At 46.9% G+C, this 26325-nt stretch overlaps 2 protein-coding genes across 14 annotated transcripts in view; both read left to right on the top strand.

The window, feature by feature from the left end:
- DR1 (down-regulator of transcription 1) overlaps positions 1–16830 on the top strand; it is a 38321-nt gene extending 21491 nt beyond the window's left edge. For both annotated transcript variants that reach the window (XM_068133620.2, XM_068133619.2), the window contains exons 3-4: positions 10126–10289; positions 14424–16830. In XM_068133620.2, the coding sequence (XP_067989721.1) occupies positions 10126–10289; positions 14424–14582 (323 nt within the window). In that variant the 3' untranslated portion in view covers positions 14583–16830. The remainder of the gene's footprint in view (positions 1–10125; positions 10290–14423) is intronic.
- Positions 16831–16946: 116 nt separating this feature from the next.
- The window catches only part of LOC137438511 (formin-binding protein 1), a 244247-nt gene continuing 234868 nt past the window's right edge, over positions 16947–26325 (top strand). For 6 of the 12 annotated variants that reach the window (XM_078766953.1, XM_068133615.2, XM_068133614.2 and 3 more), the window contains exon 1: positions 17036–17311. In XM_078766953.1, coding sequence (XP_078623079.1) covers positions 17288–17311 — 24 coding nt within the window. In that variant the 5' untranslated portion in view covers positions 17036–17287. Of the gene's footprint in view, positions 17312–26325 lie in introns of all 12 variants that reach the window. The other 6 variants (XM_078766955.1, XM_078766954.1, XM_068133612.2 and 3 more) reach the window with 4 other exon arrangements.

Here is a 26325-nt window from a genome sequence, read left to right as displayed (position 1 = left end):
AAAAAAAACTTTGAAACCACGTGGCAGTAACGACCACAGAACCCCCCCCCCTCTATTTACATGAAATGGTTTGGTCCATTGGCAACTTTGAAACCACGTGGCAGTAACGACCACAGAACCCCCCCCTCTATTTACATGAAATGGTTTGGTTCATTCGCAAAGCCAAAGCGAACGGCTTGCGAGTACGGTGACCATACCTTGGGAACCACTTGTCCGATTAATTTCAAACCTTGAAAAGGCACATCCTCAGGTCCCCAGCAATATATCTGGCAAGTTTCAATTAGATCGGACCCGTGGTTGTCGAGAAACAGCGGTCACAGACAAACACAGACACACACACATACACACAGAGATTACTGGAATTATAGATAGATAGAAACAACACAAGGGTTGCTTGTTGGTTAACAAGCATTATATATCTATATATATATAAAACACAGTGTGTGTGTGTGTGTGTGTGTGTGTGTGTGTGTGTGTGTGTGTGTGTGTGTGTGTGTGTGTGTGTGTGTGTGTGTGTGTGTGTGTGTGTGTGTGTGTGTGTGTAATGTTACCGATAGACTCCTAAACGGAGAGGCTTACGTGCTTGATATTTGGCATAGACATGGCCATTGAGTCTGGGACGAACATGGCCGAACTCAAAATATTTGACGATCCATATTTTTTATTCATATTTACCTCAGCGTACGGAATCAGAGCAGGTGGGCGCTGATTCGCTCAGAGCGATCACGTGATGACGCTATGACGCTATGAAAAAAATTAATCGCTATGACGCTATGAAACGCTATGACGCTATGAAAAAAAAATCGCTATGACGCTATGACGCTATGAACGATATGACGCTATGAACGCTATGACGCTATGAAAAAAAAAAATCGCTATGACGCTATGAAACGCTATGAACGCTATGACGCTATGAAAAAAAAAATCGCTCGCTTTGCCAAGGGGCTCGCTCCCCCCCACCCGTTCCCCTCCCCTCCCCTTCCCCCTCCCCCGCCCCTCCCCCGCCCGGCAATGCCGGGTACTTCTGCTAGTATATATATAAAATTATATAGAGCTTGTTTTAGCTGAGGATAATAACGCTACCTGAGTTGCTGTGTTGTCAGTATTCCACCAATTCTAATACAAACAATTATTTTGCACAAATGTATTTGTAATAAACGTGATATTACATTTTATAAACAATTGAAGTTGAAGATTTAAGCTGAAAAAAAAAAAAAAAATTCAATTTTTTTTAATAAAGAAAAAACAAAAAAACATTATATATATATATAATTTTCAAAAAACGTACCCTTAGGATATACACACGGGAGATAGAGGTGCATACCAGACGTTTGGTACGATTTCACAAGTGTTTGAGGGAGAAGTTCAGTGACAAGACAACACAACAACAGGCATTTTAAGGCCATTTTCCCTGCGAGAGCGGGGGTTAGCCTTGCGGTCCCCATGACAATCTTCTCTATTTTGCCCTATTTTCTGCATCTCACCTTGTTAACCCCCTTGCCTGCATTTCTTCTTCCACCACTTCTTCTTTCGTGTATCATCAGATGGACAGCTCAGTGTCGTGTAGCCATGCCCTCGTCTCTGGTCCTACGTCGAAGAGGCTGGCTTCTGAAGGTGGTCTGTATAGGGGGCAGCTGGTAATTATGTGTTCGGCAGTCTGCTCAGGCTCGCCGCACTCGCACGCGGTGCTGTCTGCCAGGCCCCACATCTTCAGCGATGATTTGAAGCGGCCGACCCCCGTACGTAGACGGTTCAGCAAGGTCCATTGCAGGCATGGTAGGTCTTCTCTACGACGCCACCTCTCCTACTTCCACCACGTTTAGCCAAGTCTTTCTCAGTCTTCCCTGTCCTCTACTTTCTTCTGCATTCATTTCCATCCCTCTTGTCAACCAGTCACTTTCATCCTTACTCAACACATGACCAAACCATCTCAACCTGCTCCTCTTCACAGCATCCATCACAGACTCTATTCCCATCATCTTTCGCAATTCATCATTTGTCTTCCTCTCTCTCAACGATACTCCACACATCCACCGGACCATTCGCATTTCCACCCTTTCCAGCCTTCGTTGCTGCTCTACGTTCATTACCCATATCTCGCTCCCATAAATCATAACACTTCTCACATATGCAGCAGAGACCTTGCCCTTCAGCTTCAACGACACCCCTCCTCGTCAGCACACCACCCGGTTCAAGAGACTTCTTCCATGCACATCTCACTCTAGCAACCGTTGCCGAGTCTGATCCACCTTCTCCATTCAACATGTCTCCGAGGTAGCAACATATTTTCACACCTTCCAGCTTCACGCCGTCTCCAAGATCCAACTCAACATTTCCTCCATCTGCAGCTCCCTCTGTGTACACCTTACACTTGAATGTAGCTGCCACACTGGTTAATGACCCTCTCAAACCACTACATTTTTGATTAACCCACTCAGCCACTCAGAAACTGTACAGATTATATATATATATATATATATATATATATACAGTGATCCCTCGTTTATCGCGGGGGTTACGTTCCAGAACCCCCCGCGATAGACGAAAATCCGCGAAGTAGCGACCATATTTTTATTTTATTATTTATATATATTTTAAAGCTTTATGACCCTCCCCACACTCTTATTAACCTTTCCCATACTCTTATAAACACTTCCTATACTCTTAAACACTTTTTACACTCTTAAACATACGTAATTTTAACAACATATAAAATTCTAATGGGTACTCACCATTGAAGATACTGTAGCTACCCATGGGTTCCCCAAGCAAGACCAGCATCAGAATCTCCTTGCTCCAGCCGGTGACGTCACCGGCGGGGATCCCCGGCGCGAGAGTGGCTGGTCACGTGACCGCTAAAGCGTGCTGCGCTTTGCGGGTATAATCAGCTACACCTGTTGATCACGTGACCACCGAAGCACGCCACGCTTGAGAGGCGTGGCTTTCGGTTTCTGGTTGTGCTTTATAATGCAGCCCGATAAACGGGCTTTTCAGTGTTCCCGAGTTGGTTTTGAGAATAAATATCTTCTCGGACGAGTTTGTGTCTTGCCCGTCATTTCGTCCGTATCAAGCAAGAGCCCCGGCTCTTCAATACTACAACTTGCGTGATGAAGATGATGATGAATTAGCTGTGCAGTACTGATGACGATGAAGGTGATGACGATGATGAATGTACTGCACAGCCAGAAAGAGCATTACAGTTACCCATTACGTGGGTAACTAGCGCAAGCTGCCGCATCTGCGTTTTCCATACGCACGACTCTTTGTCTACCCTTCTACTGTACACTATGTAGTATGTACAGTATTTTATTTCTTGTAATATGTTTTAAATACTGTATTTTTCTTATTTCTTTACGTTTTTTTATTTTTTAGGCTAGAAAATGCTTATTTTACCACAAAAATATTTAAAATAATAGTATATAAAAATACATTTATACCGCAAAATCCCGCGATATAGCGAAAAATCGGCGATATAATTTTACATATACTAGCGAGAAAAACCCGCGATGTACCGAAGCCGCGAAAAGTGAACCGCGATATAGCGAGGGATGACTATATATATATATATATATATATATATATATATATATATATATATATATATATATATATATATATATATATATATAGATAGATAGATGTATAGATATATAGATAGATATATAGACATATAGATATATATATATATATATATATATATAGATATATAAGTTCAAAACACACCTGGTCACAAGTGTGCCGCAATGACCGGGTCCTCAGTCGAGGTCCTCAACATCATCCCGTTTCGGCCCTTCAACCTCGATACGGTCAGCTAAGGTGGGCCAGCAGGGGCACGTACACATCCACATGCAGCAACTGCATCTGGATGCGTACATACCCCCACCCCCAGCCAGTGCGAACAACGACAACAACAACACCACCTCCACATCCAGAATCCACAGCACCAAGCAAACATGGTGGAACACTCAAACACCCACCTTTATACCCTTCACCACTCACCAACAAAACACACCAGATCATTCATACACACACATACACACACATACATACAGAACACCAACCAAACAACCACCTACACTTACATCATACACCACTCAACACACAAAAACACACACTCATGCAAAAATTAATTCATGCAAAAACACACACCCTCACCCACTCACTCATATACACAAAATAAGAAGTAATAATGGTAACAAAAAAAAAAAACACACACACACAACCAACCTACACCGTTCGACATGCCTCCATAAACTTCCTCCATATCCAAAATGAGCCTTTCAAGGCAACCTGGGCCGCCTTGTCACACATCCTCATTCTTTCTGTCCCACACACTTCCAGCCTAGCAAGAAATGCAGAAAAGGAATTGCCAATATACCCTCTGTTGTGAAATCAATCAAGTCCACAATTTTGTCCCATAGGTAGGTTTAATAACAATCAGATCTCTGGCATCATCCTGTAAAATACAATCATGCAATATGTGTATCAGGATCTTGGCATCGTATAGAAAGGATCGATATCAGTCAATGCAAGCAAGCCTAGAATATGAGCGGGTACGTACCATCCAAGTCTACATGTCATAGTATAATGTCGCAGGAGTGGCTCAGAGTCATGGACGTCCGAGGTCTTATAGATGCCTCTCAGCAGTTTAAGTGAGCATCACACCTGGGTTCAACTTTGATACATTTTCACTACACCCTCTACACCCCACCTCAAATGGCTGACACGAAACGCGCCAACCCTTCTCCCGGCACTCTGCCTCCAGCTCACTGTACTTTCCTCTCTTCCTCTCGTGCACCTCCTCCATGTTCTCTTCCCAAGGTACCGACAACTACCCTAAGATGACCTGTCTTGTTGCATGTGACCAAATGACAATGTCAGGCCGCAACCTTGTCACACAGATCTCCTCTGGGAATACCAATTGTGGCTTTTGGTCTGCCACCACCTGCCAATCACAAGCATCTGACAGCCCTCTTGCTTTCCACCTCCTCCTCCTCTTTTAACCTCTTTCCATTTGGCCCTCTTTGACAAACCACACCTCTCCCCCATCAGTCTCCTTCTCCACTCTTCTCTCTCTCGATCTCAGCACCTCTTGTTGCACCATCTGCACCACCACCGCCAGCACTTGATCATGTCGCCACCTGTATCTTCCTGCTGCCAATGCTACTGAGCATGCACTCAATGCATGCTGCACCGTTCCCACACCTCCACACAAATAACCTCTCTCCTCCTGCAACAACCCACACAATCTCAAGTTTACTGGTGACGGAAGCACATCATACGTTGCCCGCAACAGGAAATTCAACAATATTGGCTCACCTCCAAATCTCTTGCCACTTCAATATCCTCACCCGCACACCTTCCCACTTAGTCCAAGCACCTTGCTGTGCCTGACCGACTGCTTTCACATATCTCCCTTCCTCTTCCTTTCTTCTCAACTCCCTCTCAACCATCTTCCTCCTCTCTTTCACACATGCCTTTCCCCATCGCTCATGCTCCATCCACCCCAAGCCATGCTTCCCATGCTGTACCATCCCCATGACCTCCTCCTGTTGCAACCGCTCCTCCATCTCGTCCACCTCTGCTCTTGCATTCCACTTCCGACTTCCCTTCTTCTCTGGGAGAGCATTCTTTACCACTGCATCACTTGAATCCCGCAACATCATGAACTCCCGCACCCTCACCACCTTAAACTCCTCGGTTAATGATGTCAAGGGAAACTGGAGTTTTCCACCCTGACCATAAAAGGCAATGTTCGTCAAACAGTGTGGCACTCCCAACCACCTCCTCACAAACCCACTCACCACAACCTCCATCCTCTCTACATGCCCATTTGCAATATCATACATCAACGGCCACAATACTCGTGGCATCAACCCAAACTTCAAACACCATACCTTCAACTTACCTGGCAAACCACATCCATCAATCCTCTTCAAACCTCTCAAAAGCTTGTTTCTGACCTCCTCCACTCTTCCCACATCATTCAACTCCACTGTATACCATCTTCCCAAACTCTTCACAGGGGCCTCTACCAATGATGGAACCACCTCCCCTCCCAGCTCAAACCTGTGCATGTTATCCACCACTCCTCGTCTCACTATCACACTCCTCGATTTTCTTGATTTACTTTTCTCACTTTTCTTTCTCAGACTCCTTGCTATTTTACATATTGTTACGGATCTCGGTTTCAGCACTCCCCTTACCGAGGGGGGGTTTAATCCCCTCGTCGTTTAAGCTGGCCGTCCGAGTCCTGCAACTATCTCGCCACTTCCGGTCAGCGCTGAATAGGGTAGTAGGCCAATTATTCCTATGACCTAATTACCAGCGCCTTCCGGTAAGTGAGGAAATGAGCCCCGCCCGAGCCGCGGCTGTAATGGACACGCCGAGCGAAGCGAGCCACGACTCAGGCCGTTAACAAAAGACTAACCCGATTATAGCGGTCAGCCAAATCGCGCCACAGGTACTCGATGGAAAGAAAGGACGCAAACGATCGAATAAGACAAAACCCAGAAAATAAGAAGAGCAAAGAGTGGGTTTATTAATTATATGCAGAAAACCCAAAGAAGAGGAAACGAAAGTAATATACAGAAGAAGAAGAGCAGGACACAGGGCAAGCCTTAAAACAGTCGTATATTATACCCCAGACAAAACGAACAGACTCACACGAATAGGGATTGGCAGGAAGGAATGGCTGGAAGGAGAAGAAGGGTCCAGGCAGGTGACAGGGTAGGAAGGTCCGGGCCGGTGCGCAGCGTCGAGGTTGGCTCCAGTCCACGCTCCGGGCTCGAGGCGAAACCCGGCGGCAGCTGCACGTATTCGTTTCACGCGGGCTGACAACGTGAATAGATGGCGTAATGTCAGCGGACCCACTCTTCTGCCTCACGATCCTTCGCACTCAGCTCTCCGCTCTTTGATCTCTCGACGCACTCATCCCTCTCTCATCTGCTGAAGCAGTCCCTCGCAGCCGCTTTTATTGTCCGTAGTTGTATCAAGCCACCGGCTCCGATGACACGCCTACCGGTCGGCTCACCTCGGCGCTGGTTGGCCGGCAAGGGCTCGCTGGCTCCACCTCTGATGACGAGTCCACATGCCACACCTTGTGCTCGTGGTTCCGCCCCCTTCTTCCTCGGCTGGAGACCGCGTGTTTAATGGCGGTTTGGGGCCAACAACCGAATCGAGGCAAGGAACAGCGAACGCCGCCCTACTGCTACTTTGAAGAGCGGGTGAGACGATTGGGGAAATTGAAAGGGGCCTATCTTATTTGATTAATGCAACGCAGATTCAACTATTGGGAACAGATCCTTAACTGAAACACATAATAATGAAATAACTACAGAGAGGTCCTATGGTTCTGTACGTGTTGTACATGGACTAACTAGGGTGCGATCTTTAATAAAGCCAACTGATGGGGATATTTACAGGGGATCATCCATAAGGGAAACATTTACTAAAATTTACTAGTGAAGGTTCTAAAAACCGTAACAATATATCTATATATATATTGTCGCGTGACTCCCCTCGGTGAAGACCGTTAAATCACGGATAGCCAAAGCCAGCTTTAACTCCAAAGGCGTTCAGTTCAAATAGCGGATTTCACAAAACAAGCGCGGGAGGAAGAAAGAAGAAGAAGCTGGAAGATTTTACCTGATGCGATCCGCCGAGCAGCCTTCAACCCTGCAAAAAGTAACTCAAACGAAAACCGGATTTTCAATGTAAAAAAATAACAGGTTTATTTAACGGAACCCGGTAACAAGGAAACGCGCCGGTTAACTAAATGTCCTAAAATGGAGCGCTCCCACACCAGACGTATGACACACACAAGGGGAAGATATATGAAAATAAAGCGCCGTGTGTGTGTGTGTGGGCTTAGCTCAACCACTCGGGTCCCGTCGGGGATGGCGTCGGCTCTGTGTGCGCCAAAACGCCTTGGCGCCAAGAAGGCCTCGACTCGCCCTTGTTGGCTCAGCCCCGATGAAGGCCTCCCGCGCGAAGCAAACGAGCGTGCAGCCTGCTTGCTCCGCCATGCAATGTCCTCACGAATTCGGCACGGAACTGCAATGCACCCAACGTCCGTATCAGAGGGGAGTGAGGGTCGAGGGTGAAGGAAGGCTTGAGGGCAAGAGGTCAGAGCAGAGGAATCGTGAGGTCAGTTGCGAACGAGGTCCAGGCACCAAGGGATCCAAAAACGAGAGGGCAAAATGCCGGCCAGACGTGGTTTTTACGCCCTGTCTTTTGATGTCATCGGTCCTCCCTTCCAATCAGTCTGTCGCCTCTCGACCTCTGGAATGTTCTTCCCACGTCAGCACTTCACCATTGGCCGAGTTCTTCGCGTCCTAATGCCATCTGTTGGTGGGCCAATCAGTCCGTCGCTTCCTTCTACCAATCAGCCGGTCGCTCCTTGTGCCGCCCCTGGCCAATCACAAGTCCTTCCTTTCTCTGGCCTTTCATTGGTGTGATCTCCCCATCAAACCCCCTCGATCAATCCGTCGTGAGGTGGGCATGGCCTCAGCCTGCCTGAGCAATGTTTTATCGCCATGTTGGCGCAATTCGTGGGTGCTTACTGCCTGCACTTCCGGTGAGTTTTATTGTGGGGGGAATTTAATTAGCATGTGTGGTGCTATTGGGCCTGCCTAGTGTCTATTGGTGCAGTGCCATAAGGGACAATGGATAAATCACAAGGTCTCACACACAGGGGAATTAGCATAATCCCTACGATAATTAGCACAAGGCCATCTTCATATGACCACAAATATACAAGCTTAAACCGACATCCGGGCTAAACAGGTCCTCTACTTATGTACATCGAAATGGTTCTTCTTCTTCATGACAGTTGGAGCATGTTACCTACACAGATCTACCTGATCTATATATCACTACCCCAAAATTCATGCCGATGAAGGCCAGCTTTGGACAGATAGCTGAACAGTTAACTCCGAGGCGTATTTTGAAATTTGGCAGGATTATCTTTTCGTGTGCGCGGTAAAGGCCCGAAGCCTTGTCTGATCGGACGGCTGCCACGGGCTTTTATTCCTCAACCCACAAACGAGTAAACGGACACGACACACAAAAGTAAGATGCAACAAATAATGTATTTATTAAAATAACGTGAAACAATAAAAATTAATATGAGCTAAAAACTATAAGGCTAAGGTGAGGGAAATTCTACTCAGACACAATTACACGACACAGGGAGAAATAAAATGGCTTGGTAATCGGTCGGCACTCAGCTCTGCGGTTGAACCAAGGACCCGTTGACATTTGGTGGTGGTTGAATGGGTCCGGTCGGTCGGCGTTGACGCGGACAAGATGGCACCGAATCGCCACACGAGCACCGCAAGCCACGAAGCGGCGGCTAAATGTCGTCTCTCAGCCTCCGGCCAGACAGCACAGTGCGTCCACAGCTCCCCCGAAAATCACCCAGGCCAGCAACACCTCCCTCCACGATCTCTCCACGTTCCACCCAGGCTCTGAACTCGCTCCACTAGCGGACAGGGCACGAAGTGCGGCTGTTCACTCATGCGACCCAGACACAAAGAGGAGCCTCTTCTTCTTCTCCTCCTTCTCCTCCTTTGACCACCCGGCTGCCTGCTCTGACATCACCCCCGACCAAGCGCCCGAACGCTATTGAATCATTCCATCGCTCTTTAACCCATGACAAAGCCCAGGGGATGGTCTCTCAGTTACAATCCTTTTGGGTGGAGCTTAGCCGTCGTTTGGGAATGTTCGGATGACATCGGTGGTTGTGGGGCGGGGTTTATTTGCCCAATGGAATGTGCTGTGTTTCTGTCGGTGTTGTTGTAGCAATGGGGCCGATTGCATGGCTGGCCGAGTGAATGTAAAAACGTAAGGGAAAATCACAGGAGGCAATACATACTGGGAATTGACCTTTATAGACCTACCTAATTAGCATAGCTCCACCCCTCATATGGAGACACATATACATCTTATCCTATACAGATTCCCTACTTAGCTACATCGAAGTGGGCTTCTTCTTCGCGTCATATGGTCTATGCTAACTAAACATTCCAGACTTTCCTAAGGTATTTCATTACCTACCCCACAAACGTGACAATATCTAATCCTTGGTGTTGCTAAAACTTGAATGATGCCTGTGGTGTGCAGCATTGGAGAGCCTGGGATTTGGGGCTTATATTGGTGAGGTGAAGGATGTGCTACAAGAGTGTAAGACCGTGGCCCTGAAAAGACGAAAAGGCAGCTCTCGCCTCGAGAACTTGGGAATCCCTGAGGAGGAGCTGCTTCGACAGCAACAGGAGCTTTTTGCCAAGGTACGTACACCACCCACTTTTTACCATGTGTTTCACATGCTAAACCCATGAAAGTCTTCTTCAATAATTGCACAAGACATCATTTGTTTTCCATTTTTATTTGATGTTTTCAATATGTTTAAAACTAGGGTGGTCAACCTCAAAGGTGTTGTCGCTTTTTGGAGACCATACGTGACTATCAAAATGACATAATCCGCCACAGATTGCTTGTTGCGCATGCTCAGAAACCCCTAGTATCGAAGTAAATCAGGGATGCTTGGGCATCTTTCATAAGATAAGGGTTGTATGAAACCACAAAAATATTTTTGTGGAGTAGCTGAAGGTGCACTTGTAAGTGTACCTGTGAGAAAGATGTGCGCTTTTGCACAACGAAACAGTTGGAGAATTTATTGATCAACTTGTCCAAAAAGCTGATACCCCCTTCCATGTGGGTCCGCCAAATCTCAGGTTCCCCTTCCACTTGGGTCCGCCAAATCTCAGGCCCCCCTTCCACTCGAGTCTGCCAAATCACAGACATCCCTTCCACTCACAGACATCGCAAGTGTGTGTCCACCCTCAGGAGAGCCAGGAAACAATATCTCTCCGTTCTCAAGACCGAACTCTCTTATCTGTCTCCCTCTTCCAAATCCTGGTGGTGTCTGGTCAAATCTGTTTCTGGTGTTTGTTCCCCCTCCATCCCCTCCCCTCCCTTACCTCAAACGGCTACACAGCTGAGTCCGCACGTGAAAAAGCTGAATGCCTCAACTCTGTGTTTGCCTCTAAATCTTGTGTGCCAAACCCATCCCTCTCTGTACCCACCGTACTCAGTCGTACCCAGCTGCTCCTGGACTCTGTGTCCTTTCCTCCTGACAAGGTGGAAAAGTTTCTGTCAACCCTCGACTCTGATTCTGCAACTGGACCTGACAGCGTCAGCCCACGGGTCTGAAAATCCTGTTCTTCCGCTCTTTCACTCCCTCTCTGTTCTCTTCACCCTCTCTTTTGCTCAAGGTCATTTGCCATCTGCTTGGAAATCGGCCAACATCACCGCTTTACACAAAAAATGTGCAAAAACAGATCCTTGCAACTACAGACCAATCAGCCTTCTCCCAATTATCAGCAGTCATGGAATCAATCATTGCTTCGGATATGAAATCTTGCCTCTTCTCCAATGGCTTGATCTCTGAGCATCAATTTGGTTTCAGACCAGGTCACTCTACTCTGGACATGCTGCTTCTGCTGTCTCAACAATGGATGGAGGTCCTCCATGCCAAACAGGAAATTAGAGCTGTCTCCCTTGACATATCACGTGCCTTCGATACGGTCTGGCACCCCGCTCTGCTCACCAAACTCTCCTCCTTTGGTATCCATGGAAATCTCCATGCATGGTTGGCGGACGTCCTCTCTAGTCGCAGTCAACGTGTGGCCCTGAATGTGTTTCTCTCATCTCCTCTTCCTGTTCAGGCTGGAGTTCCCCAAGGCAGTGTTCTGGACTCTGTGCTTTTTCTGGTCTTCATCAATGATCTCTCTGACTCTCTTGAAAATCCTCTCTATCTCTTTGCTGATGACTCCACTCTCTGCCGCTCCATTCCTCATCCCTCAGATCGGCAGTCTGCAGCCTCCTCACTCTCTGCAGACCTGGACAAAATCACAGACTGGGCAAACAAGTGGAACATGTCTTTCAATCCTGACAAATCTCACTCTTACGATGTCTCTCCGAAAAGACCGGCTGGACAACCCTCCCATCCACTTTCTGAATAATCTTCTCCAAGAAGTTCTGTCGCTCAAGCTTTTGGGTCTCACTATCTGCCATGATCTTTCCTGGGAAAACCACATTTCCAAGCTGGCCTCCAAAGCCAGTCGCCGACTGGGCATCCTCCGTCGTGCGAAGTCCTTCCTTGGCACACCTGAGCTCCTCACCACAAAAAGGCTTTCATCCACAGCTCAATGGAGTACTGCTCTCCCCTCTGGGCTGGTGCTCCTGCCTCACACCTAGCTCGTCTTCCCGCTGTTGAAACCAAAGCGTTCAGAATCATTGGAATCTCCCGCTATGAAGCTATCTCCGAGGGCCTTTCACTTACTGACCGCAGGCAGGTTGGTGGTCTTTCCGTTTTCTACCGAATCCTCTCCGGCCTTGCCCCCCCAGCTCTCTCTGGGCTTTGTCCCCCAAATATTCCAACAGGTCGCACAAGATCTGCCTGCAACCCTCTTATGGTTAAACTGCCAAAATCGAGATTCTCTGCTCACCTTCACTCCTTCATTCCTCCTTTCTCCCACCTCTGGAACAAACTCCCTCACTCTCTTTAATCCCACTCCTCCCTCCAGATCTTTAAAACAGCTGTTCTCCACCATCTCTTATCTTCCCCCATCCAAAACCTTGATCTTTTCTACCCCCACTAATTTCACCCCAAATCTACTTTTTTGAAATACCAACTTCTTTCCTGGAAGTCCTTGGTGTCCTTGTGTTTTATACTTCTCCCACTCCCCTCCTCTTCCCATGCCTCTTCCCCCCAAGCCCTCTCCCTCCCACACATCTCCCGATGTCCCTGCTCTCAAATGTTGTGTTTGTGTGCTTCCCCTTCTCTCCCCATCTTGTCTACCGCTCCCTCTTTTTATATATATTTGTTTGTCTGTTTGATTTTGTGACACGAGCCTCGATTCTATAAAAAAAAACAATAAAAAAAACGTCTGCCAAATCTCAGGCTCCCTTTCCACTCGAGCCTGCCAAATCTCAGGCCCCCTTTCCACTCGAGTCTGCCAAATCTCAGGCCCCCTTTCCACTCGAGTCTGCCAAATCTCAGGCCCCCTTTCCACTCGAGCCTGCCAAATCTCAGGCCCCCTTTCCACTCGAGTCTGCCAAATCTCAGGCCCCCTTTCCACTCGAGCCTGCCAAATCTCAGGCTCCCTTTCCACTCGAGCCTGCCAAATCTCAGGCCCCCTTTCCACTCGAGTCTGCCAAATCTCAGGCTCCCTTTCCACTCGAGTCTGCCAAATCTCAGGTCCCCTTTCCACTCGAGCCTGCCAAATCTCAGGCCCCCTTTCCACTCGAGCCTGCCAAATCTCAGGCCCCCTTTCCACTCGAGCCTGCCAAATCTCAGGCCCCCTTTCCACTCGAGTCTGCCAAATCTTAGGCCCCCTTTCCATTCGAGTCTGCCAAATCTCAGGCTCCCTTTCCATTCGAGTCTGCCAAATCTCAGGCCCCCTTTCCACTCGAGCCTGCCAAATCTCAGGCTCCCCTTCCACTCGAGTCTGCCAAATCTCAGGCTCTTCCTCTTAGGTCCACCAAATCTCAGTCCCCTTCCACTTGGAACTGCCAAATCTCAGGCCCCCCTTCCACTCGGGTCCACCAAATCTGTCTCCTTTCCACTCGAGTCTGCCAAATCTCAGGCTCCCTTTCCACTCAAGCCTGCCAAATCTCAGGCATCCCTTCTACCCAGGTCCGCCAAATCTCAGGCATCCCTTCCACTCAGGTCCGCCAAATCTCAGGCTCGTTTTCCACTCGGGTCCACCAAATCTCAGGCTCCCCTTCCACACGGGTCTGCCAAATCGCAGGCCCCCTTTCCATTCGAGCCTGCCAAATGTCAGGCATCCCTTCCACCCAGGTTCGACAAATCTCAGGCATCCCTTCCACCCAGGTCTGCCAAATCTCAGGCTCCTTTTGCACTCGGGTCCACCAAATCTCAGGCTCCCCTTCCACACGGGTCTGATTATCAAAATTTCTTGATTACCAAAAAGCCTGCCAGATCTATTACCAAATACAAACATCAAGTGAGGTGGGGATCTCACCTGGACTGTTCTAAGAGTTTATCCTTGTCGTTATCAGTTCAGAAGTGTGTGCTCGTGTTGCTCGTGTTGCTCGTGTTGAATAAGAATGTATCCTACATTACAAGTGAGCTGTAGTTATAAACGATGTTCAAGTGAAATTTGAACCACCCTCATGTCACGGATTTTTGTTGTTGTTGTCGTACTTGGTGTGAATATTGATGTTGGACTTTGTATCTCGAGGTTTGGGCTGTTATTTACACATTCCAATGATCATTTGACATCTCTCTTTGGCCATGCCTCCCTTTCCCCTTCCTTAATTCCTTTTCCTCTTCCTTCCTTCTTTTCCCGCCCTGTCCCCTCCCCCTTCCTTCCTTTGTCACCTCCTTTCTTCAGGCACGACAACAGCAGGCAGAGCTAGAACAGCAACAGTGGCTTCAGATGCAGCATGCGGCGCTGCAGGCGCAACAACAACAAGCGCAACAGCAGGCTCGGCAGCAAGGCCTAGCGGTGCCCAAGGCATCGGCGGCCTCAAACGAGAACGATGGGCAGTAGGAATGGCACGCACACGGGTCCATAATGATGCTGCGGTCTTAAAAACTTTGATAGTTTGTGAACCAGGGGTGAAGGTACAAATATCGTGCGTCGGACTCCGCCGTGCGTGTGGGGTTGTTCCTCGCCAGATTGTTGACGTAGAGTGGAATTTTCTCGATTTTATTGGAGAGTCTTGTTTTAAACAATTTAATGCCCTATGCTGCCCAGGTAGTTGTTTGTTCCGTTTTCTGAATGGGCGCTATTATTATTGACCAACAATTGTGGTGCCGGGTATATCCCCAAGTTTTACAGGCCTTGGTAACACCAAAAGAACAGGCCTTTTCATATTCCGTTACCTGCTTTCCAGGCAGTCGTGTTGTACCTGTATGTGTGACTAGGCCCCGGTCGGTGTGCATGGAATATGAGTCTGCCTTGCCATCATTTACCTTTATACCAAATTTAATTTATCATTTTCCATAACCAGACGAAGAACGCTGAACGTGTTGTTGGGAAGATCGTGTCGCTCAATGATCGGATTTTTCTTCTCTTCCCATCACTGTGTTTCCTGTCATCCCGACCGTGTCGTCGGCGTTTCACTCAAAGGGTGGTACTGGAGCAGAGACCATCAGGGTCTCGGTGCCGGGGTTGGTTCAAAACGTCGTTTGGATGTGCGTTTCGGCGTTGCCCTTAAATGGCAAAATTTCGCAGCTGACGGAGAGGACTATTGGGAAGGATGTGTGCAGGTGGAGAAGAGGAGTATTGGGAAGGATGTGTGCAGGTGGAGAAGAGGAGTATTGGGAAGGATGTGTGCAGGTGGAGAAGAGGACTATTGGGAAGGATGTGTGCAGGTGGAGAAGAGGAGTATTGGGAAGGATGTGTGCAGGTGGAGAAGAGGAGTATTGGGAAGGATGTGTGCAGGTGGAGAAGAGGAGTATTGGGAAGGATGTGTGCAGGTGGAGAAGAGGACTATTGGGAAGGATGTGTGCAGGTGGAGAAGAGGAGTATTGGGAAGGATGTGTGCAGGTGGAGAAGAGGACTATTGGGTAGGATGTGTGCAGGTGGAGAAGAGGAGTATTGGGAAGGATGTGTGCAGGTGGAGAAGAGGAGTATTGGGAAGGATGTGTGCAGGTGGAGAAGAGGACTATTGGGAAGGATGTGTGCAGGTGGAGAAGAGGAGTATTGGGAAGGATGTGTGCAGGTGGAGAAGAGGAGTATTGGGAAGGATGTGTGCAGGTGGAGAAGAGGAGTATTGGGAAGGATGTGTGCAGGTGGACAATAGGAGTATTGGGAAGGATGTGTGCAGGTGGAGAAGAGGAGTATTGGGAAGGATGTGTGCAGGTGGAGAAGAGGAGTATTGGGAAGGATGTGTGCAGGTGGACAATAGGAGTATTGGGAAGGATGTGTGCAGGTGGAGAAGAGGACTATTGGGAAGGATGTGTGCAGGTGGAGAAGAGGAGTATTGGGAAGGATGTGTGCAGGTGGAGAAGAGGAGTATTGGGAAGGATGTGTGCAGGTGGAGAAGAGGACTATTGGGAAGGATGTGTGCAGGTGGAGAAGAGGACTATTGGGAAGGATGTGTGCAGGTGGAGAAGAGGAGTATTGGGAAGGATGTGTGCAGGTGGAGAAGAGGACTATTGGGAAGGATGTGTGCAGGTGGAGAAGAGTTGGGGATGTAGATCCAAGGGTAAAAGGGACATGGAGGATGGAGGTGAAGGTTGAAGGAGGCTGGATGGAGTGAAGATCCATCAGCATGGAAGTCAAAACGAAAAGTGGGTTGAAACTGATGTGGATGTGGATATTGATATGGATGTGGAAGTGGATTGAGTCTGAGTGGATGTTGATGTTGATGTTGATGTGGATGTGGATCTGTAAGTGGTGGATGGAAAGTGGAAAGGACAAGAGGCCAAATGATGTATACTGCCACAATTGCCCATCTACATATTACATATGCAGAAATTAATTTTTTGACCCCCATCCCCGTCCCTTGATTTTTATTTTTTCCCCCATAAACCCCCACCCCGTTTTTTCCCCACTTTTCTTTTTCTCATTCTCCTTCCGTATCTAATATGTAGATGTACCCCATGCTACGTCTAACGTGGAAGTTGCTATTAACGGCCTTCGTTGTGTGTTGGAGTTGCATGTTATTCCCCTCCAGATGGCGATCTGTATCCTTTTGTCCATTTTCTCTGATCTACCATTTTAAAATTGGTTTTATGGAATGATTTTAACCCTTTCATCGACTTGTTTAACAATAAACCTTCGGAGTGAATTTTTGTGTGAGATTTGGTGTTAACGAGACCGCGAGTATTCACGATGACCGGCAGGGGGCGCTGTTTGCGGGATTGAGTCATAATTTCCCCATTTATTTACAGTATTTTGATTTGTGAGCGCCAGAGGGAGCTAGCTGCTTACAATAGGTAATCGAAGGGAGTTCTTTGGCCTCACATAATCACATCTCGGGAAGAGAGAGGGACGGAGAGGGAGGTTGGTGAGGAGAGCGAGGGGAGAGGAAGAAGGTGACGTCGTGAAGAGACGAAACTCCATGTTCATATAGAGATTGAATTTAAACTGCTGGGACTGGGAGAGAGAGAGAGGGATTCGGTGAAGTAGCGAATGAAGGCATTTTGGACGAGGTAGTGAGTGAAGAGACGCTGGGTGAAGAAGTGAGGGATGAGTACGGGGAGCCGCCGTGTTCCCGACCTGTTCTCTCTCCATCACCCGACATCATGAGCTGGGGCTGCGAGCTTTGGGTGAGTAATTGCCGTGCGGACTTCACGTGCTGGGTGCGGACTTCGCGTGCTGGGGTGCGTGCCGTGCGGTGCCTCTGTGTGAAGAATTGACAGTGTCTGTGGGGAATCCGATGACCGTGCGGATAGTGCTGAGAATGCGCGCGAGAGTGAGGCGTGTGAGGGTTTAGCGTGGTGTGGGTGAGGTACGGGGTGGCGAAGGGGTTGTGGTGCTGAGGCCCTGCATGGGGGAGGGGGGGGCGCTTATGGTGCTGAGGCCCTGTGGGGGGCGCTTATGGTGCTGAGGCCCTGTGTGCGTGTGGGGGAGCTTATGGTGCTAAAGCCCTGAATGGGGGGGGGGGGGGGGCGCTTATGGTGCTGAGGCCCTGTGTGCGTGGGGTGGGGGGGGGGGGCGCTTATGGTGCAGAGGCCCTGTGTGCGTGGGGGGTGGGCGCTTACGGTGCTGAGGTTCCCTTGGGGGGCGCTTATGGTGCTGAGGTTCCCTTGGGGGGCGCTTATGTTATGGTGCTGACACCCTGCATGGGGGAGGGGGGCGCTGATGTTGCTGAGGCCCTGCATGGGGGGCGCTTATGGTGCTGAGGTCCCCTTCGGGGCGCTTATGCTATGGTGCTGAGGTCCCCTTGGGGGGCGCTTATGGTGCTGAGGTCCCCTTGGGGGGGCGCTTATGGTGCTGAGGTCCCCTTGGGGGGCGCTTATGGTGCTGAGGTTCCCTTGGAGTTGGGGTGCGCTTATTGTGCTGAGGTTCCCTTGGGGGGGGGGGCGCTTATTGTGCTGAGATTCCCTTTGGGGGCGCTTATGGTGCTGAGGTTCCCTTGGGGGGCGCTTATTGTGCTGAGATTCCCTTGGGGGGCGCTTATGGTTCTGAGGTTCCCTTGGGGGTTGCTTATGGTGCTGAGGCCCTGCGTGGGAGGGGGGCTCTTATGGTGCTGAGGTTCCCTGGGGGGGGGGGCGCTTATGGTGCTGATGTTCCCTTGAAGGGGTGCTTATGGTGCTGAGGTTCGCTTGGGGGGGGGGGCGCTTATGGTGCTGATGTTCCCTTGAAGGGGTGCTTATGGTGCTGAGGTTCGCTTGGGGGGGGGGGCGCTTATGGTGCTGATGTTCCCTTGAAGGGGTGCTTATGGTGCTGAGGCCTTGCGTGGGGGGGGGGGGGGGGCGTATTGTGTTGAGGCTCCTTTTGAGGGACGCTTGCGGTGCGTCGTGCCAATGTGGGTGTGGGCACTCTATCCATTAACCACTTGTGGTGAGAATTAAACTTTACTCTAATCGCTTAACTAATGTTTCCTTTTCATTTGTTTAACATGTTCTTTCAGTGGACATTTATATTTCTGTTTTGTGTTGTTATTGTTGTTCTTAATTTTAAAAGGAGATGAGATTGGGAAAAGGAAGAGGGTGAGTGAGTCGAGATGATTTAGTATTTCGGAATTGGGTCGAGTCTCGGCCCACCTGTGCGTTTCTCACAACTGTGAGTGAGGTGTGTCATGATTATTATGATTTGTCAATTCGATTCACATCCCTCAATCAATAATATTCAGTTTCATCGTTATGGAGATGCTTACTGTATAATACTTTGCCTCCCGCCCACCGCGGACCATTGTACCAATACCTGAGCTATAGTGCCCACCTGTCAGATGAACATGATCGTTGGGACTGTGATTCATTTTTTTTTTCCTCTCGTGTGGAAAACTATAAACGCAGTGTTAACATTAACACTTTACATTAACACTTCACATTAACACTTCGTATTAACACTTCGCATTAACACTTTACATTAACACTTTACATTAACACTTTACATTAACACTTTACATTAACACTTTACATTAACACTTCACATTAACACTTCGCATTAACACTTCGCATTAGCACTTCGCATTAACACTTCGCATTAACACTTCGCATTAACACTCCGCATTTACACTTCACATTAACACTTTGCATTTACACTCCGCATTAACACTCCGCATTTACACTCCGCATTTACACTTCACATTAACACTTCGCATTAACACTTCGCATTAACACTTCGCATTAACACTTCACATTAACACTTCGCATTAACACTTCGCATTAACACTTCGCATTTACACTCCGCATTTACACTCCGCATTAACACTTCACATTAACACTTCGCATTTACACTTCGCATTGACACTTCACATTGACACTTCACATTGACACTTCACATTAACACTCCGCATTTACACTCCGCATTTACACTTCGCATTGACACTTCACATTAACACTTCGCATTTACACTTCGCATTAACACTTCGCATTAACACTCCGCATTAACACTTCACATTAACACTCCGCATTAACACTTCGCATTAACACTTCGCATTAACACTTCGCATTAACACTTCGCATTAACACTTCGCATTAACACTCCGCATTTACACTCCGCATTGACACTTCGCATTGACACTTCACATTGACACTTCACATTAACACTCCGCATTTACACTCCGCATTTACACTTCGCATTGACACTTCACATTAACACTTCACATTTACACTTCGCATTAACACTTCGCATTAACACTCCGCATTAACACTTCGCATTAACACTTCGCATTAACACTTCGCATTAACACTCCGCATTAACACTTCGCATTAACACTTCGCATTAACACTTCGCATTAACACTTCGCATTAACACTCCGCATTAACACTTCGCATTAACACTCCGCATTTACACTCCGCATTAACACTTCGCATTAACACTTCGCATTAACACTTCGCATTAACACTTCACATTTACACTCCGCATTTACACTCCGCATTAACACTTCACATTAACACTTCACATTAACACTTCGCATTTACACTCCGCATTTACACTTCGCATTGACACTTCACATTGACACTTCACATTGACACTTCGCATTAACACTCCGCATTTACACTCCGCATTTACACTTCGCATTGACACTTCACATTAACACTTCACATTAACACTTCGCATTTACACTTCGCATTAACACCGCATTAACACTCCGCATTAACACTTCACATTAACACTCCGCATTAACACTTCGCATTAACACTTCGCATTAACACTTCGCATTAACACTTCGCATTAACACTCCGCATTTACACTTCGCATTGACACTTCACATTGACACTTCACATTAACACTCCGCATTTACACTTCGCATTAACACTTCGCATTTACACTTTGCATTGACACTTCACATTAACACTTCACATTTACACTTCGCATTAACACTTCGCATTAACACTCCGCATTAACACTTCACATTAACACTTCGCATTAACACTTCGCATTAACACTCCGCATTAACACTTCGCATTAACACTTCGCATTAACACTTCGCATTAACACTTCGCATTAACACTTCACATTTACACTTCGCATTAACACTTCACATTAACACTTCGCATTAACACTCCGCATTAACACTTCGCATTAACACTTCGCATTAACACTTCACATTTACACTTCGCATTAACACTTCGCATTAACACTCCGCATTAACACTTCGCATTAACACTTCGCATTAACACTTCGCATTAACACTCCGCATTAACACTTCGCATTAACACTTCGCATTAACACTTCGCATTAACACTTCGCATTTACACTCCGCATTAACACTCCGCATTAACACTTCGCATTAACACTTCGCATTAACACTTCGCATTAACACTTCGCATTAACACTTCACATTAACACTTCGCATTAACACTTCGCATTTACACTCCGCATTAACACTTCACATTAACACTTCACATTAACACTTCGCATTAACACTTCGCATTAACACTTCGCATTAACACTTCGCATTAACACTTCACATTAACAATATCCTCCCCATAATACCTTTCATGTTCACCTGCCTGCTTACCAGCTCCATCGCCATGATAAACATGAGTGGGTGGAGAGCGCTTCCTGCCTCAAACCGATATTCACATTGAACTCATCTAATGTACTAATGTACATAGAAACTCATCTAATGTACTAATGTACATATAAACTCATCTAATGTACTAATGTACATAGAAACTCATCTAATGTACTAATGTACATAGAAACTCATCTAATGTACTAATGTACATAGAAACTCATCTAATGTACTAATGTACATAGAAACTCATCTAATGTACTAATGTACATAGAAACTCATCTAATGTAATAATGTACATAGAAACTCATCTAATGTACTAATGTACATAGAAACTCATCTAATGTACTAATGTACATAGAAACTCATCTAATGTAATAATGTACATAGAAACTCATCTAATGTACTAATGTACATAGAAACTCATCTAATGTACTAATGTACATAGAAACTCATCTAATGTACTAATGTACATAGAAACTCATCTAATGTAATAATGTACATAGAAACTCATCTAATGTACTAATGTACATAGAAACTCATCTAATGTACTAATGTACATAGAAACCGACATCCCAGGACCAACCAAAACTCTTGCCGGCATTCCCTTAGATATCCCTTCTACCAACCTAACTTCTGTTTCCGGCATTCCCTTAGATATCCCTTCTACCAACCTAACTTCTGTTTCCGGCACTCCCATCTATCTCAGTATCACCAACTCTGTCGGGACTGTATCGTAGGCCTTCTCCACATCTAGAAATCCCAATACCATTTCACCTTGCATCTCTAATCTCTTCTCCACCAGCTGTCTCAATGCAAACATCCCATCTGCCGTTCCCCTACCCTACCCTACCCTACCCTAACCCTACCCTAACCCTACCCTAACCCTACCCTAACCCTACCCTTTCTAACCCCTGCTGCTCTTCCCCGAGCTTCATCTCATACTCTTCCATCCAGAACCCTCCACAGCACCTTGATGACGTGACTAAGGAGTGTAATGCCCCTGTACATCCCCGGATCTTGAACACCCTCCTCCCCTTCCATATCGGCACAATTAACCCTGTCCTCCTCTCCTCCGGAATTGATCATCTCTCATCCATACATTCAACAACCTCTTCTTCCACCTGATTCCGACTTCTCCTGCTGCAATTATCATCTCTGTACACACCTCATCAATGTCTGGCACCCTTCCCTTTTTCATCCTTTTCAATGGCGTCCGCACTTCCTCTTTGTGATCTCCACCAACTCCACTTTCCCCACCACATAACCTGATCGCCATTGCTTCCTCCCCGGCGAAACAGATCTTTGTAATATCCTTCCCACCTTCAACACTGCGACCCTCTCTTTGCTATCCTCACCCATGTCATGAGCCAATTTATAGATCATCCTCCTCCCACCATCCTCTTCCAACTTGATGTACACCTCCTCGTCCATATCATTCCTCACCTTATCAACAGCTTTCCATGCTGCTTTCTTCATCTTCCTCCCATACAGGTGCAGTAACCCCGCATCCGGCTGCCTCCCTCTATCCTTGATCTTCCCTAACCTGTTACAAGCCTCGTTCTTTTCGCCAACTGCCTTCGCTACTTCCTCCGTCCACCATACCTGGTTTATATCCCTCGACGATTTCCTGACGTCCTTCCACACAACACTTCTGCAATTCCCCTAAATCCCTCTCAGTACTTCTTCCAATCTGCATATATATATATATTGTGGCTTTCCCGCTTTTGAAAGAATGAACCAGCTATGGCCATCCTATCCCTCAGCACCACCTCACCTCACCACTATTCCTTGTTCCACAAACAATTTGCCAACGCATTCCTCTTCACCTGGCTCCGCTACTCCCACATGCGTGTTAAAGTCCCCTGCAATGCACAGCATCACCTCTATCTCAACCATTCCCATCATCCTCTCCAGTGTCTCCCTGAATTCCGGCTTCTCCGCCCAGGTCCTTCCCGTTTGTGGCCCATTTACCGACAAAACGCACACCATTTGCCTCTCTATCACTACCCATCCCATAATTTTAGGTCTAATCCTCAAACATTCCTCATCCAAGATGGAGCCCATTTCCAAGGCAGGTTCCCAAATGTACACAGTGACTGAGCTTGTTCTGCTGGACTGTCTTTCATCGGCTCTCAACAACTAACAACATGCAAAGTATCCTTGTGTAGTACAAAGAAGTGGGGGGCAAAGGGGGCTAAAAGCCATAAAATTGGCAAATGCTGACATATTATTTTTTTGGTTCAGTTTTAAAAAGATAACAACTACCACCCAGAGACACGTTTTAGGAGTCGGTTGTGGCAACTTCTTTTTCCAGACAACTTAAACGTTCATCTATCTATAATTCCAGTAATCTCTGTTTGTACGTTTGTACGTCTGTACGTCTGTACGTCTGTTTGTCTGTGACCGCTGTTTCTCGACAACCACGGGTCCGATATACTTTTAACTTGCCAGGTATATTGCTGGGGACCCGAGGATGTGCCTTTTCAAGGTTTCATATTAATCGGACAATTACTTACCGAGCTATGTCCAAAAAACGATTCAACCAATCAGAGAGCAGCGAACGATCGCGTGTGCCGAACGTGGAGGACACACTCTGCCTCGGATGGCACATTTGAGAGCGTATTCATTTATTTCACGTTTGCAAACTATGTTGGCGTTAAACTATGTTTTAAAACTAATAAAACCGAATTTGCGATTCATTCGCTTTCCTGCGCGTTTGTGCACGCGATGGCGATTTCTTTACCAAACTCCGGAAGCCGTTCGCTTTGGACCAAACCATTGCATGTAAATAGAGGGGGGGGATTGTCACCGTACTCGCAAGCCGTTCGCTTTGGACCAAACCATTTCATGTAAATAGAGGGGGGGGGGGATATAATTTTAGATATAGATATAGTACGGGCAATGCCCTAGTCTATCTATAATTCCAGTAATCTCTGTCTGTCTGTCTGTCTGTACGTCTGTACGTTTGTCTGTGACCGCTGTTTCTCGACAACCACGGGTCCGATATACTTTTAACTTGCCAGGTATATTGCTGGGGACCCGAGGATGTGCCTTTTCAAGGTTTCATATTAATCGGACAATTACTTACCGAGCTATGTCCAAAAAACGATTCAACCAATCAGAGAGCAGCGAACGATCGCGTGTGCCGAACGTGGCGGGCACACTCTGCCTCGGATGGCACATTTGAGAGCGTATTCATTTATTTCACGTTTGCAAACTATGTTGGCGTTAAACTATGTTTTACAACTAATAAAAACGAATTTGCGTTTCATTCGCTTTCCTGCGCGTTTGTGCACGCGATGGCGATTTCTTTACCAAACTCCGGAAGCCGTTCGCTTTGGACCAAACCATTGCATGTAAATAGAGGGGGGGGGGATTGTCACCACTCGCAAGCCGTTCGCTTTGGACCAAACCATTTCATGTAAATAGAGGGGGCGGGGGGGGATATAATTTTAGATATAGATATAGTACGGGCATGCCCTAGTCTATCTATAATTCCAGTAATCTCTGTCTGTACGTTTGTCTGTGACCGCTGTTTCTCGACAACCACGGGTCCGATATACTTTTAACTTGCCAGGTATATTGCTGGGGACCCGAGGATGTGACTTTTCAAGGTTTCATATTAATCGGACAATTACTTACCGAGCTATGTCCAAAAAACGATTCAACCAATCAGAGAGCAGCGAACGATCGCGTGTGCCGAACGTGGCGGGCACACTCTGCCTCGGATGGCACATTTGAGAGCGTATTCATTTATTTCACGTTTGCAAACTATGTTGGCGTTAAACTATGTTTTACAACTAATAAAAACGAATTTGCGATTCATTCGCTTTCCTGCGCGTTTGTGCACGCGATGGCGATTTCTTTACCAAACTCCGGAAGCCGTTCGCTTTGGACCAAACCATTGCATGTAAATAGAGGGGGGGGATTGTCACCACTCGCAAGCCGTTCGCTTTGGACCAAACCATTTCATGTAAATAGAGGGGGGGGATATAATTTTAGATATAGATATAGTACGGGCATGCCCTAGTATGAAAGAATTAAGGTTTATTTAAGCTTTCCAGGCTGTGACTTTGTGCCCCGCTTCAGGGAAAAAGTCACAGGGTACGGGGTAAAAAGTCACACCGTTTCAAATGTAAACTTACAAAGCAGAACATAGATACAAAGCACTGGTACATAGATACAAAGCAGAACATAGATACAAAGCACTGGTACATCGATACAAAGCACTGGTACTTAGATACAAAGCAGAACATAGATACAAAGCACTGGTACATCTATCTATAATTCCAGTAATCTCTGTGTGTTTGTTTGTACGTTTGTACGTTTGTACGTTTGTTTGTCTGTGACCGCTGTTTCTCGACAACCACGGGTCCGATATACTTGCAACTTGCCAGGTATATTGCTGGGGACCCGAGGATGTGCCTTTTCAAGGTTTGAAATTAATCGGACAAGTACTTACCGAGCTATGGCGATTTAGCCGTTCGCCGTTTGCTTTGGCGTTGCGAATGGACCAAACCATTGCATGTAAATAGAGGGGGGGGGGGGGTTCTGTGGTCGTTGCGAATGGACCAAACCATTCATGTAAATAGAGGGGGGGGGGGGTTCTGTGGTCGTTACTGCCACGTGGTTTCAAAGTTTTTTTTTGTTGTTGTTGTTTGCACGCATGTTTTTTTGCACCCACGTACGGGCACGCCCTAGGATGTTTACACACACACACCCCTACACAAATTTTCTTTTTTTTTTTTTTTGGCAAGGAACGGGCACCCACGTACGGGCACGTCCTAGCTTATATATAGTACGGGCATGCCCTAGTAGATACAAAGCAGAACATAGATACAAAGCACTGGTACTTAGATACAAAGCAGAACATAGATACAAAGCACTGGTACATAGATACAAAGCACTGGTACATAGATACATAGCACTGGTACTTAGATACAAAGCAGAACATAGATACAAAGCACTGGTACATAGATACAAAGCACTGGTACATAGATACAAAGCACTGGTACATAGATACAAAGCAGAACATAGATACAAAGCACTGGTACATAGATACAAAGCACTGGTACATAGATACAAAGCACTGGTACTTAGATACAAAGCAGAACATAGATACAAAGCACTGGTACATAGATACAAATC

The sequence above is a fragment of the Myxine glutinosa genome, chromosome 13 (assembly GCF_964187855.1).
Source record: "Myxine glutinosa chromosome 13, kmMyxGlut1.1, whole genome shotgun sequence".
Taxonomy (NCBI): Eukaryota; Metazoa; Chordata; class Myxini; order Myxiniformes; family Myxinidae; genus Myxine; species Myxine glutinosa.
Note: the sequence above shows the minus strand (reverse complement) of the source record. Positions and strands in the feature narration are given on the sequence as shown.